Genomic DNA, 12,715 nt, shown 5'->3' with positions numbered 1-12,715 from the left:
TTTTCGGGTGTGGATTAAGCCTTTAAGCCACTGCGCTCTCTCTGAGATGGAGGACGTAAAGGACAAAGGGGCAGGAACAGAAGGACCAGCTCCTCATGGAAAGAGATGTGGCCGCAGAGGAAAAGGCAAGCCCCACAAGGACTAATACATGCTTCAGGGTGTCTGCAACTTCCTTTCCTGGGGCTGCTTTTGAGAGATTTTTGTATCACCGTTATCCTAGTTTCAGAAATGGGAGGCCTCGGCCTCCCACTTCTTCGAAAGTCTGTGTGACACGATGTGGTCCAAGGCCCAGCTGTTCACACCCCTGTATCCCATCCTCACCGATCTGGGCTTGCTGTGTCCATGGTAGTTATAGCCACTGGAACAGCAGTAAATCCAACACATGTGGAGGCACAAAAAGAGCTTGTGCCCTCGGGTCTCTCGTGCCTCTTGGGAACGGTGACCGCCATGGGAATAGCCACCTTCTTCTGGAGAAGGAGCGACTCATGGATACAGGCGCCAGTGACCCAAGCTACTCCAACCATGTCCAGTCCTGCAGACCCACCAGCTGACAGCAGACACGTGACAAGCAGCCTGATAACTTTTAGTAACTATGTGCAGTCATGTACTCACCACCAAAACCAAGATGGAGGAACTCAGAAAGCTTATTTGTGCCGTTTTGCAGCTGGTCCCTTTCCACATCCTTGGTCCCAGGAAACCACCGCTGTGCTCGCCATTCCCCCCAGTTTTGTCATTTTTAGAATTCTGTGGTACAGAATCCTGCAGTCCTTTACACCTGACTACTTTCAATTAACACAGTGCTTTTGATACTTACCCCAGTTGCATACAGCGATACTTGTCCATTTTTATTGGAGAGCAGTATCTCAACATACGGCTATATTGGGTTGGCCCAAAAGTTCGTTCGGGTTTTTCATGTTATAGAAGACCCGAACGAACTTTTTGGCCAAGCCAATATTTCCATTTGTCTATCCATTCAGCAGTGGACGGGCAAGTACATCACTTCTCGTTTTCAGAAATCTTGAATGATGGGGCCTCAAACATTCACATACGTCTTCTTCAACCATGTGGTTTCTTTTGTCCTGGGTAAACATCTACGAGGGAAACTGGTGAGTCACATAGTAAGTATACATTTAACTTGGTAACGTTTTGTTTTCCAAAAGGCTGTACAATTTCACATTCCTTCCAGCAACATCTGAGAGTTCCAGTTACTCCATGTTCTTGCCAACATTTTGTATTGTCCGTGTGTGAAGACCGACACACCTTTGTAGTTTGTGCATTGATTGGAGGACCAGTAACGCTGAACGTCCTACTGGCCGATCCTATATCATATTTTGTGATGGATCCTATAAATCTTTTGCCTATTTTTAATTGAGTTAACTTACTTTTATTGAGTTGTAAGAGTTTTTTTATATATTCTGTATGTAAGTTCCTTTTCAGACATATGTTTTGCAAAAATTTGGTAACCATGTCTTTCAAAAACCAAAAGATTTTAATCTTAATAAAGTCTATTTTATTGGTTTTTTTCTTCTATACTTTGTGTTTTTTATGTCTGGTTTGAGAAATCTTTGCCTATTCCAATGTCATAAATATTTTCTTCTGTATTTCTTCTATAAATTTAATAGTTCTTGCTCTTGCACTTAGGTTATATTTGTATATGGTGTTGGCTAAGGGTCAAGGTTTATTTCTTTTCCACACAGATAGACATTTGGCATTATTTGTTAAAAAAGACTACCTTTATCCTATTAATTACCTTTGTGTTTTTGTTTTTGTTTTTGTTTGCGGTAGGCGGGCGTCTCACTGTCGTGGCCTCTCCCGTTGCGGAGCACAGGCTCCAGACTCACAGGCTCAGCGGCCATGGCTCACGGGCCCAGCCGCTCCGTGGCGTGTGGGATCTTCCTGGACCGGGGCACGAACCCATGTCCCCTGCATCGGCAGGCGGAGTCTCAACCACTGCGCCACCATTCTTGGACTCTCTGTCTTGCTGCGTTGATCTGTATGTCTATCTTTATGCCAATAGAACACTATTAATTATATAGGCTATATCTTTATAATAATATAATTAATATAATATAAATAATAAATAATATAAAACTGTATTTATACAACATTTTCCTGCAATCAGGTAATGCTAGCCCTCCAACTTTGTTCTTCAGAATTGTTTTGACTATACCAGATTGCCTTTCCATATGAATTTTAAATCATCTTGTCAATTTCTTCAACAAAGCCTGTTGGGGATTTGATTGGTATTGCATTGAATCTTTAGATAAATTTGGGAAGGGCAGCCATGCTCCCAATATTAAATCCTCCACCATGAGCATGGTATAGTTTTCCATTTACTTCAGCCTTTATGTTTTGCTTTGTACTGTTTTGTAGTTTTTACTGTGCACATCTCATACAACTCTTGTTAAATCTATTCCTAAGTATTTTATTTATGATGCTATTGTAAATTGAGCTGTTTTCTTTAATTTCATTTCTAATTGGGCATTTATACTATATAGAAATGCCATTGGTTTTTGTACATTGCCTTATATCCTGCAATGTTGATAAATTCACTTATTCTTTCTAGTAGATATTTTGTAGGTTCCTTAGGGTTATCGCCATACATAAATATATCATCTGCAAATATAGACATCTTTATAAAATACACCATTCAGATCTTTCCAACCTGAACATCTTTCATTTCTTTTACTTGTCTTATTGCACTGGCAAGGGCCTCTAGTTCAATGCTAAACAGAAGTGGTGAGAGCACACAGACTACTCTCCTACATGATCTTGGAATAGGCTTTAATCTCTGAGTGTGATGTTAGCTTCAGGTTTTTGTAAATGTCCCCAATCAGGTTGAAGATGTTCTCTTTTTTTCTTAGCTCTCTGAGAGTTTTTATCATTAAAGTGTTGTGATTTTTTTCAAACACTTTTTCTGCATATAATGTGATCATTTGTTTTTCTCCTTTATTTTATGAACATGGGGAATTACACTGATTGATGTTCATATGTTATACCAATCTCGCATTCTTGGGGTAAACCTCACTTGGTATTAGCCTGTGTACGTATTGTTGGATTTGACTTGCTAATATTTTGTTATGGATTTTTGCACCTATTTTCATGAGAAGAATTGATCTGTGATTTGCTTTACTTATGATATCTTTGGTTCTGTAATCAACATAAATACTAGCCCCATAAAATGAGCGGAGAAGTGTCCCCTCCTTCTTTATTTCCTGAAAGAATTTATGTAAGATCATATTGTTTTTTCTTTAAATACCTGATAGAACTCACCAGTCAAACCACCTGAACCTGAACTTTGTGGAAAAGTTTTTGAGTTTTAGTTTTCTAGAATCAACATAGGGCTGTTCAAGTTTTCAATTTCTTCTTGAACAAAGTTTGTTAACTTGTTTCCTTCAAGACATTTGTCTACTTAATCTAAATTATCAAATGTATTAGCATAAAGCAGCTCATAATACTCCCTTACTATCCTTTTAATGTCTGTAGGATTTGTAGTTATGTCCCTTCTTAATCTTGATATTAATCATTCACGTCTTTGCTCTTTTTTTCATGATCCACTAGAGATTTGTCGGTTTTATTTTTAGTCTCTTCAAAGAGCCAGTTTTCTGTTTCATTGACAATCTCCATTGGATTTCTGGTTTTGTTGTTTGTTTTGTTTTAAATTTTGTTTATTTATGCTCTCTCTTATTTGCTTCTTTCTATTTGCTTTGAGCTTCCTTTTCACTAATACAAACATTAAATGCATAAAAGTCCATCTAAGACATGCTTTAGCTACATTTCACAATTTTTGATAGGTTTTGTTTTCATCTGTATTCTATTTTAAATATTTCCTGATTTCTTGTGGCCTCCTCTGTCATTCATGAGGTAGTTAGAAGTATGTCTTAATTTCTAAATATTTGGAATTTTCCAGATATCTCTCTCTCCGTTGTTGATTTTTAGTTCAATTCCATGTGTCCCATGTGTGTAACATACTTTGTATGATTTTTACTGTTTTAAACATGTTTCCTTTTGTTTTGTGACTGGAGTACGGCCCATCTTTGTGAACAGTCCACGTGCACTTAAAAAGAACGTGCTTTCTGCTGTGTCAGGTGGAATATTCTATGTCAATCAGGCTCGTTTCCAGTTTAAGACACCGGGAAGTGTTTCCCTGGAAAAAGAAGCGAAGAGACAGCCATGGAGGGACTTGGGGTCCCCTGAGAAGGGAGCAGCCCTCCCCGGACCCCCTCCCTACTTGCCCAGAGCTGCTTCTCAGAGAAGGTTCTTTTCTGGAGTTCCAGCTGGAAAGCCAGGAACTGGTATATTAAGACTATTCAGAGCACTGTCTGTTGAAGGAGGGGCCACCCCGGCCCCTCAGCATTGATGTCCCGCTTTGGGGAAGGGAAAACCCCAGGACCATTTCGATTGCAGGCGCAGTTTCAACACACTCCCACAAAGGAAGTAAAGTCACAAGATTTATTACCTACGGGCCCCAGAAACAAGGGGCGGCTGGTGCGCAGGGTCGTCTGTCCCAGGTCACAGTTGAGCAGCCAGTACTCACAAGGCTGTTGGGGCAGAGGTCACTAACTCTCACAGGCTCAGCTCTGAGTGGTCTTTTTAAAAGTGCCCCGGATGAGCAGGGAGGCCTGGGGCGGGCGAGTCCGCCAGGAGACTCAGCCCTTGGCTGCTGGCAGGTGGCCTTGCTGGCTTCTCAAAGGCAGTGGCTCTGCCTGGGACAAGGCCCACGTGTCTGGGGCAAAGCGCCTTGGTTCGTTTGTTCACTTCCTTCATTCCATGAACCTTGTCTAAGGAAAACCCCACTCCTGCGAGTACTGCCCCCCCCATGCCCACCCAGGGGCCCAGTGAACTTCCAACTCGGGAGAGCTCAGGGGCCAGAATCTCTGCAGCCCAGACACCTGTCGGGGAGGACAGAGAAGGCTGGGCCGCTCGTCCCCAAGGTACTGTGACCCTGTGCCTGGAGCCCAAAAGGGACACACAGCCCTGTGACGGCCTGTGGCCACAAGGTTCCCGCTCTGCCCCCACTTTGGCCATGGTGACATGACTGTGCCTCCTTTGTGTGCTAACTTTTCCCATTACTACCTCGATATTCCCACTGATTTCCTTTCCTGTTAATGTCTTCAACTTTAAAATACTGTATTGAGAGCAGTTTCCTAAGTTACCCCGAATCCTATTCAGAACAAGCATGCTTCCCGAAGTTGGGATGGAGGGGAAACAGGCGCGGCTGGGGAAGCTTCTGCTCCAGAAGTGTGTGGGTGTGGAGCAGCCCTGCTCCACGGCGACTGGTTTTGTCCTGCTACAGTTTAACATTGAGGCATACTTGACACAACAAATGCACAGGCTTTAAGCGTGTGGTTTGAGGGGTCGTGACCATGTCCACACGCGTGTGAGCATCCCAGCCAAGGCAGAGGGGAACATAAAAGATTTCTATCCTCAGTGGTTTTTTTTTTTTGGTCGCACTGTGCAGCTTGCGGGATCCTAGTTCCCCGACCAGGGACTGAACCTGGGCCCCAGACAGTGAAAGAGAGCAGTCCTAACTGCTGGACCACCAGGGAATTCCCACATCTTCAGTGATTTCTGAAAAGAATTTCTGCTGTTAGAACGCGTGCTCGTGGTAGAACACGCCGATTGTGCAGAGAAATCCAGGGCAGGATGTGGCAGGGGCCCCTCCACGCAGCTCCCAGATAGAGGCTCCCCGCCTGCCTGGCGGCATCCCACCACCCAGACAGCCACTGCTCGCATTTCGGTGTATTTTCTTCTGTTTTTTGTCCATGCACCTATATACATATGTTAAAATATTTTTTCTACGCATACTTTTTTGCATATGACATCGGATCAAATTTAGTATTTAAAAACTTACTGTAGGGCTTCCCTGGTGGCGCAGTGGTTGAGAGTCCGCCTGCCGATGCAGGGGACGCGGGTTTGTGCCCCGGTCTGGCAGGATCCCACGTGCCGCAGAGCGGCTGGGCCCGTGAGCCATGGCCGCTGAGCCTGCGCGTCCGGAGCCTGTGCTCCACAACGGGAGAGGCCACGACAGTGAGAGGCCCGCGTACCGCAAAAAAAAAAAAAAAAAAAAAAAACTTACTGTAGAACAAGCATTTCCTATATTGTAAAATATTCTGTAAATACGACTTTTGAGAGGCCTTTGGGGTTTACTTTGTGATATTTGGTTCAGCTAGCGTCGTTGTGATAAAGAGGTGATGTTAGAGAGATAAATAAATAAATAAATAAAAGGTGCCCCGGGAGGGACTTCCCTGGTGGTCCAGTGGTAAAGAATCTGCCTTCCAATGCAGGGGACGTGGGTTCGATCCCTGGTTGGGGAACTAAGATCCCACATGCCGTGGAACAACTAAGCCCGCGTGCCACGGGAGAGGCTGCGTGCCGCCAAGTACAGAGCCCACGCGCCACAACTAGAGAGAGAAAACCCTGCATGCCACAACTAGAGAGAAGCCCGAGCATCACAACGAAAGATCCCGCATTCCTCAACCAAGACCCGATGCAGCACCCCCCAAATAATTAATTAAATACATAAATATTTAAAAATAAGTAAATAAAATAAAAGGTGCCCTGGGGAAAGCAAGGTGGGAACTCGTGATGGAAATCCTAAGTCCGGTCCTTATCTAATGTCCAGGCTCTGGGTGTGCACAGGGCTATCACACCATGGGAGGCCCGGGCAGCATCTCAGAACGAGGCTGTGTTCTCACCCCTGGGGTCTCCACCGCAGCCCTGCGATCGAGGGCCAGGCTGTGGGCCCAGGGCTCCCCTCACCGGTGGAGCCCCACAGAGCCCGAGAAGTGTTGCCCCAGGGTTGACAACCTGCGATCCCGCAGGGTGCCTAGGAGACCCCATCCCTCCCGGGCCCCAGCAGGGGTCTTGGCTCTGCGGCCTTCCCCTGTGGTGGGGGGCAAGTGTCTGGGGGCGAGCGTAGCCTCTGGAAGGCCTGGGTAGCAGCAAGCCAGGCACTACCTGTCGGTTGTTATGGTCACAATCCCGCTGTGAAGTGAGGACCTGAAGGGGCACAGCAGGCACAGAGTGGCCTGCACAGCTGGAGCCCGAGTGGGCACCATGGCCATGGGCACCGCTGAAGGCCACGCTGCAGGCCCGCCACCCCAGACAGCGTGGGCCAGCCGGCATCCAGGGGTCGAGCGTAGCTGAGCTGCAGTGCCGTGAGGCCTGGTGGGAACCTGTGGGCCCTGCCCTGGGGCCCGTCCAGCATCAGTGAGCTCGAGGGAACGGCGGGGGGTGGGGGGGTCACCTGCTGGGGTGGGGCGGGGGGGGAAGCAGCATGCAGCAGAAGGACCCATGGCCTGGTCAACTCTGCCTCGGGGTCCACTTGGTGGCCTTGGGAGCCCCTTGCCCTCCAGGCCTGTTTTCCTACTGAAAACAGGGTTGGAGTGAACCCTGTGTCAGGGCCCTTGTAGCGTGAGGGTCCACGGGGGCAGCAGGAGAAACAGGCCCTTAGCCAACAGTGAGGTGTTTTACTCTTACACAGCCTCCTGGCCAGGGGCAGAGGTGGGCAGGCTGCGGGAAGCGGGGAGGAGCTGTGACGACCCAGGGCGGGTGGGGCAGCATGGAGAGGGGCAGTTACTTTGTCCCAAGCCTGGCCCTGTTCCCACGGCACCCAAGACCGTGGCGGAGACCTTGTAGCCCAGCTTCCAGGTCCCCGGGGCAGGGCCGCCCACCTGGCTGACCTGGGGGCACCCCAGACAGGGGACAGCCCACCATGGGCCGTGGGAGAAGCAGATGGCCGTGGCTCCAGGGGCGTACCCCTAGGGAGTCCTAGGAGGACACAGCTCTGGGTGGTGAGCCAGGTGAGGAGGAAGAGAGAGCAGCTGGAGAGGGGAGGGGGCTGCAGGCTGCCCGCCCTCCTCCCTCCCTGTCCCCCATCCTGACCCTCCAACGCCTCTGTGACCTGGGTGGGCCGTGTGCAGGGGGAGGGGGCAGGCTGTCCGGACAGGGACGCACCTGTTCTGCCAAGTCCCCATTTACAGAAGGTGTCCCCCGGGCCACCCAGGTGGTTGGGAACATCTGCCGCCTCTGCCCTGGCACAGCGGTGCCTGAGAGCCTGGGGGGGCAGAGGCGGTGGAGGCAGGTGGAGGCCTCTCTGCCTCTGGTCAGAGGAGAGATCGGCCCCAGAGGCGTCAGTGGAAAGGGGAGCTCAGCCCAGAGACCCAGACCAGGAGAGGGGCCGCGGACTGGGGAGCAGGGAACCACCTGGCGTCCGGGCTTTGCATCCATCGGCGGTGTGGGCCCGGCCTGGGGTCTCCATGGGGACCCCTCCCCAGCTAGAAACCAGGTCTGGGGCAGGCGGGGAGCACCTGTGGAGCAGCCCCAGGGCCTGGGGTCTCCGCAGGATCGGAAGGCTGAAGTGGGAGAAGGGCTGGGCTGGGAGCGCGGAGGGAGGGGCAGGGCCCAGGCGGTTGCTCTCTGAGCAGAGGGCCGGGTTGCCACCCACCGTACAGGTGTCCGGCAGACAGCAGAGCCCTCAGAGCCCGCGTCTAAACGGGGGTGGGGCAGGAACCGTTGGCCTGACGGAAGCGAAACAATGAATCGGTACCTACCCCCCCGGCCCCCCCCGCCCCCGCCTGGGTCTTCGTGGGCCTGGGGTCGTGCGCAGAGGCTGGCGTGTGGATGGTTCCTCTGCTCACGCGCTCCCTGGTTCATTCGTCCGTGAGCGCTCGACGTGCGGGGTGGGCGGGAGGCGCCCGCGGGTTCCTCTCGGGGGACAGGGCCGCGGCCTCCCGCCATCTGCCGATGATTTTGTCGAACTATTTTTTTTAATATTTATTTATTTATTTGGCTGCACCGGGTCTTAGTTGCAACATTCGGACTCAGCTGCGGTGCGCGGGATCTAGTTCCCTGACCAGGGATGGGACCCGGGCCCCCTGCCCTGGGAATGCAGAGTCTTAGCCACCACTGGACCACCAGGGAAGTCCCTGTCAAACTATTTTTAAGCCAAAAACCTCTTTCCAAGCAAAACTTCATGGAAACTCCGTGTCCAAGAGAAAAAAGCCAGGGCTGTTCTGCTTAAATCAGCGGGCCTGGGGGCACAACCCACCTTTGCCCACCCCCGGTCACCCGGGAACCCCCGTTTCACAGCTGTGAGGCCAGGGCTAGTGGGGCAGCAGTGGGGACCTGGGAGGCCAAGGAGGTTGCTGGCCAGAGCCTGACACCACCCCCCGACCCAGCGCCGGCCCCAGCGCCCTCCCCCCGGGCCTGTCCTACAGGTCTCGCGGCCGGGGCTGGAGCTGCCGGGCCTGGGGCTCGGGTCCAGGTCCGGGCAACAGGCCACACACTGAGTGAATGGAGCTCACAGCCTTCATGGCCCAGGAGGGACAGAGGAACAGCTGAGAGCCTGGGGTGGGCTCAGTGACCGCTTACCAGCAGGGCTGGCTCTGAGGCACCCAGGACCCCACGTGGCCGCAAAGCAGGGGTGGGCAACCCCTCTGTCCCCTTAACAAATCTGCTTTAGGAGGGGACTTGGTGACTCCAAGTCCATCCCAGGCCAACTGACCACCGAGGAGTCCACGGGCTGGGCCAGGTGCAGTATGAGCTCCTGAAGTCACCAGGAGCCCGGGATCCAGGGTGGTACTGCTGTGCTGGGGTGTCCTGACCTGGTGTCAGGTGGGGGTCAGGTGGGGGAGGGGGTCAGGTGGCTGAGGGGAGGGCAGTGGCAGGAGGCGGTGGGTGGAGGGGAGGTAGGGGGCCTGGGTCCGCCCTGTGCAAGCACGGCTGGGCCCTGGGCAGCTTCATCCAGCACCCATGAGCCAGGTGTAAATGTGGCCGACAGGTATCAGGTGTAAATGTGACAGCAGACTGTACCTGGGCCCCGGGGGGAGAGTGCCCTCCCCTTAGGTCTCCAAGGATGCTCACAGGTTGGATTACTACACCTGGGGGTCCTCAGCCCAGGAACCCAGGGCCCCCACTCCCCCACCACCTGGTCAGAGAGAAGCAACTGCTCCCCTCCCAACCCCGTGGGTCTCCACGGCTGCCAGCCTCGCTCTACGGTAAAAGGACCAGAGGGTCCCTTCCCTAGAATTACCATTCTGGTATCTCAGCCAGCGCACAGAGCAGGTCCCCAGACACACGTGGGCGTGTGGACACGTGGACACACGCACGCACACAGGGCCGCTTCCTGGCCTGGTCCCCAGAGCCAGCCGGAGGCCCTGCGGCCAGCTGCGTTACGGCAGCCCGGAAGGACCCATAAGGTCACTTTTTGTCAGTTTTTGCAGCAGGCGTCGGCATGCTGCCCCCGTCTGTGGACCAGGACCTTCTCTATTTTCCCCAGGGGTTGGTGCATTTCACACACACATGCAAACGTGTGCACATTCACACACAGGTCACATATGCGAACACACACTCACATGCACGCAAACAGGTGCACAGGCAGCATAATGGCTGCTGAAGGGACTGCATCCTTCTTCACAAAATCGGGCACAGGGGGCTTCCTGCAGCGGGGGGCCACCTGCATCTCGGTGGCCCCGCCAGGGCTTCGTGCATGCCAAGGGCAGGAGAGGGCAGGACAGTGCCTTCCGGGGTTTGCCGAAGCCAGGCCAGGCCCCTGGGCACTGTGTCCCCCCGATCCTGTGTGCAGAGCCTGGTGGCCGGAGCCCACTCGCTCCCCAGGAATCAGCCAGACCTCGGCCGTGCACGGTGGCCCACCCGACGCCCAGCCTCTACTGAAACACAGCAGCGCAGTGTCTGCCTGAGTTTATTTCGGAAAAGCAGAGAATCAAACAAAGGCTTTTGGAGAATAAATATCTGCAGAGAGAAGGTCAGATTAGGAGGCGAGGAAGCTCAGAGGGTCAATAGAGGGGGTGTATGGACGGTGGAGGCGGGGCCTGGGTGGCCGAGCGCTCCCCGCTCACCCCCGCCCCGGGCCCAGGTCCCTGAGGCCAGAGCGCCGGGCCCTGCGCCAGGGGGGCAGTTCGCACATGGTGTCCTGGCACAGACAGCTGTCGATGTGGGTGTAGGTGTGGTTGAGCCCACGCCCGTCCGGGCACTGCAGCGTCACCTCCCGCTGGCTGGTGCGCTGCTCCGTGCAACAGGAGCACCTGTGGTCCAGGGACTGGGCTTCGGCCGAGTACCTGCAGAGCAGCCGGGGTGAGGCGCCACTGCCTGCTGGCGCGGACGCAGCCCCCGCCCCCCCCACGGCCCCCACCAGGGCCACTCGCGGCCTGGGCCTCACATGGCGAAGGTCCCGCAGGATCCCCCCGCCGCCCCCACCAGGGCCACTCACGGCCTGGGCCTCACATGGCGAAGGTCCCGCAGGATCCCCCCCGCCGCCCCCACCAGGGCCACTCGCGGCCTGGGCCTCACATGGCGAAGGTCCCGCAGGACCCGGAGCAGTCGTTCATGGTGACCAGCTTGGTGCAGCCGTTGTGCGAAATTTCCCTGACGACAGGGACAGTGGAGCAGGGGACCCTGGTCTCATTGCGAGGGAGGCCTGGGGAGAGGGGGCAGAGGTTCGGGGGGTCTCCACCATGCAGGGCCCTCTCACTCCCCCTCACTGCTTCCTCTTCCCTCCCCAAGCACCCCACCTCGGCCGCCCTCAAGTAAGCTGAGCTCTGTCCTGCTTCTCAGGAAGGGATTCAGGCTTCCTGGGCAGCCCAGGTGATGCCTTCGAACTCAGCGTCCAGCTGAGAGTGGCACAGAGGGGACGGGATTCCCGGGGCACCATCCCCTCGTGCTGTCCTCCCTCCAAGGGGCCCGGGTGGAGCCCGCTGCCAGGCCGCCGCGCCCCGCGCCCCAGGAGCCACCCGCCGGAACTCACATTTCCTGCAGCAGCCATTGGGCATGAGCGTGATGGAGCCCTGGCGGGAAGGAGAAGCAGCTGGGACTCGCAGGCCTCCCCGAGCAGTGACAGCCCCCCGCTTGCCACGGGGGTGCACGCGGCCGTTCCTGCATAAGGGCCCACAGCAGACCCTCCAGGCTGGAGGCTGCTGTCCTGGTGCTGGCGGGCCAGCCGCTCAGGAACATCGGGGACCCCCACTCCCAGCAGTGATGGGCCCGCTCACCGGGAGACAGGTGCTGGGGTCAAAGTCGGGGCAGGTGATGCTGGAGATGGATGAGATGAACTGGTCATGTATCTTCATGCAGCTGAAGAAGGTACAGTTGTTCAGGGGGTCTCTCTTCATGTCCCCGGGCTGTGGGGCAGAGGAGGGTCTGTGGGAGGCCTGGCAGGAGTCCCACCCAGAAAGGCAACTGGAGACACCCCGAACACCCTGCCGAGTGCAGCCCACAGGTCCGGGGCCACCAGGCCGGTGGCACCCAGGAGGGGCCCAGGGACTACCAGCCTGTAGTCCACAGACGGGTCCACAACCTAACCCGCACATCCCGCAGAGGTGACCTGACCTGGAAAGGGTGTCTTTCAGAGGGAGCTGAGTTAAAGATCTCCAGGTGAGACCATCCTGGATTACCCGGGGCGTGGGGGAGGGACAGGGGGCCAAAATCCCATGGCAGGTGTCCTGATAAGAGACAGGACGTGGACAGCCTTGCAGCCCCGGGGGAGACTCAGCCTTGCCCCGGGCGGGGAAGGACAGGCATGTGCACCTTCAGGACCACGCTCTGGCTGCCGGGATGGTTGATGACGATGCAGTGGGTCTGCTGACACTTCTTGCAACACTCGCCGGGGACGTCCACCAGCTCAAAGCCCTGCAGGACACCCGGGCGGGCTGGCATCGAAAGAGGAAGGGCTGCGCGGGGACGGCGGTGGGCGGGC

At 54.3% G+C, this 12,715-nt stretch overlaps 2 protein-coding genes across 2 annotated transcripts in view; both read right to left on the bottom strand.

Moving 5' to 3' along the window:
* Nucleotides 1–10,465, bottom strand: part of MUC5AC (mucin 5AC, oligomeric mucus/gel-forming) — a gene marked incomplete at both ends in the record, with an annotated part of 54,681 nt that extends 44,216 nt beyond the window's left edge. Inside the window, 3 exon segments of the mRNA XM_079928328.1 lie at nucleotides 7,611–7,685; nucleotides 7,960–8,059; nucleotides 10,359–10,465. Coding sequence (XP_079784454.1) covers nucleotides 7,611–7,685; nucleotides 7,960–8,059; nucleotides 10,359–10,465 — 282 coding nt within the window.
* Nucleotides 10,466–10,858: 393 nt separating this feature from the next.
* The window catches only part of MUC2 (mucin 2, oligomeric mucus/gel-forming), a gene marked incomplete at both ends in the record, with an annotated part of 29,612 nt that continues 27,755 nt past the window's right edge, over nucleotides 10,859–12,715 (bottom strand). Inside the window, 5 exons of the mRNA XM_079928327.1 lie at nucleotides 10,859–11,081; nucleotides 11,314–11,440; nucleotides 11,672–11,807; nucleotides 12,012–12,140; nucleotides 12,547–12,648. Coding sequence (XP_079784453.1) covers nucleotides 10,859–11,081; nucleotides 11,314–11,440; nucleotides 11,672–11,807; nucleotides 12,012–12,140; nucleotides 12,547–12,648 — 717 coding nt within the window. The remainder of the gene's footprint in view (nucleotides 11,082–11,313; nucleotides 11,441–11,671; nucleotides 11,808–12,011; nucleotides 12,141–12,546; nucleotides 12,649–12,715) is intronic.

Source organism: Stenella coeruleoalba (genome assembly GCF_951394435.1).
Source record: "Stenella coeruleoalba genome assembly, chromosome: 8".
In the NCBI taxonomy this organism is placed as follows: Eukaryota; Metazoa; Chordata; class Mammalia; order Artiodactyla; family Delphinidae; genus Stenella; species Stenella coeruleoalba.
This window is presented reverse-complemented; position numbering and strand designations above follow the sequence as displayed.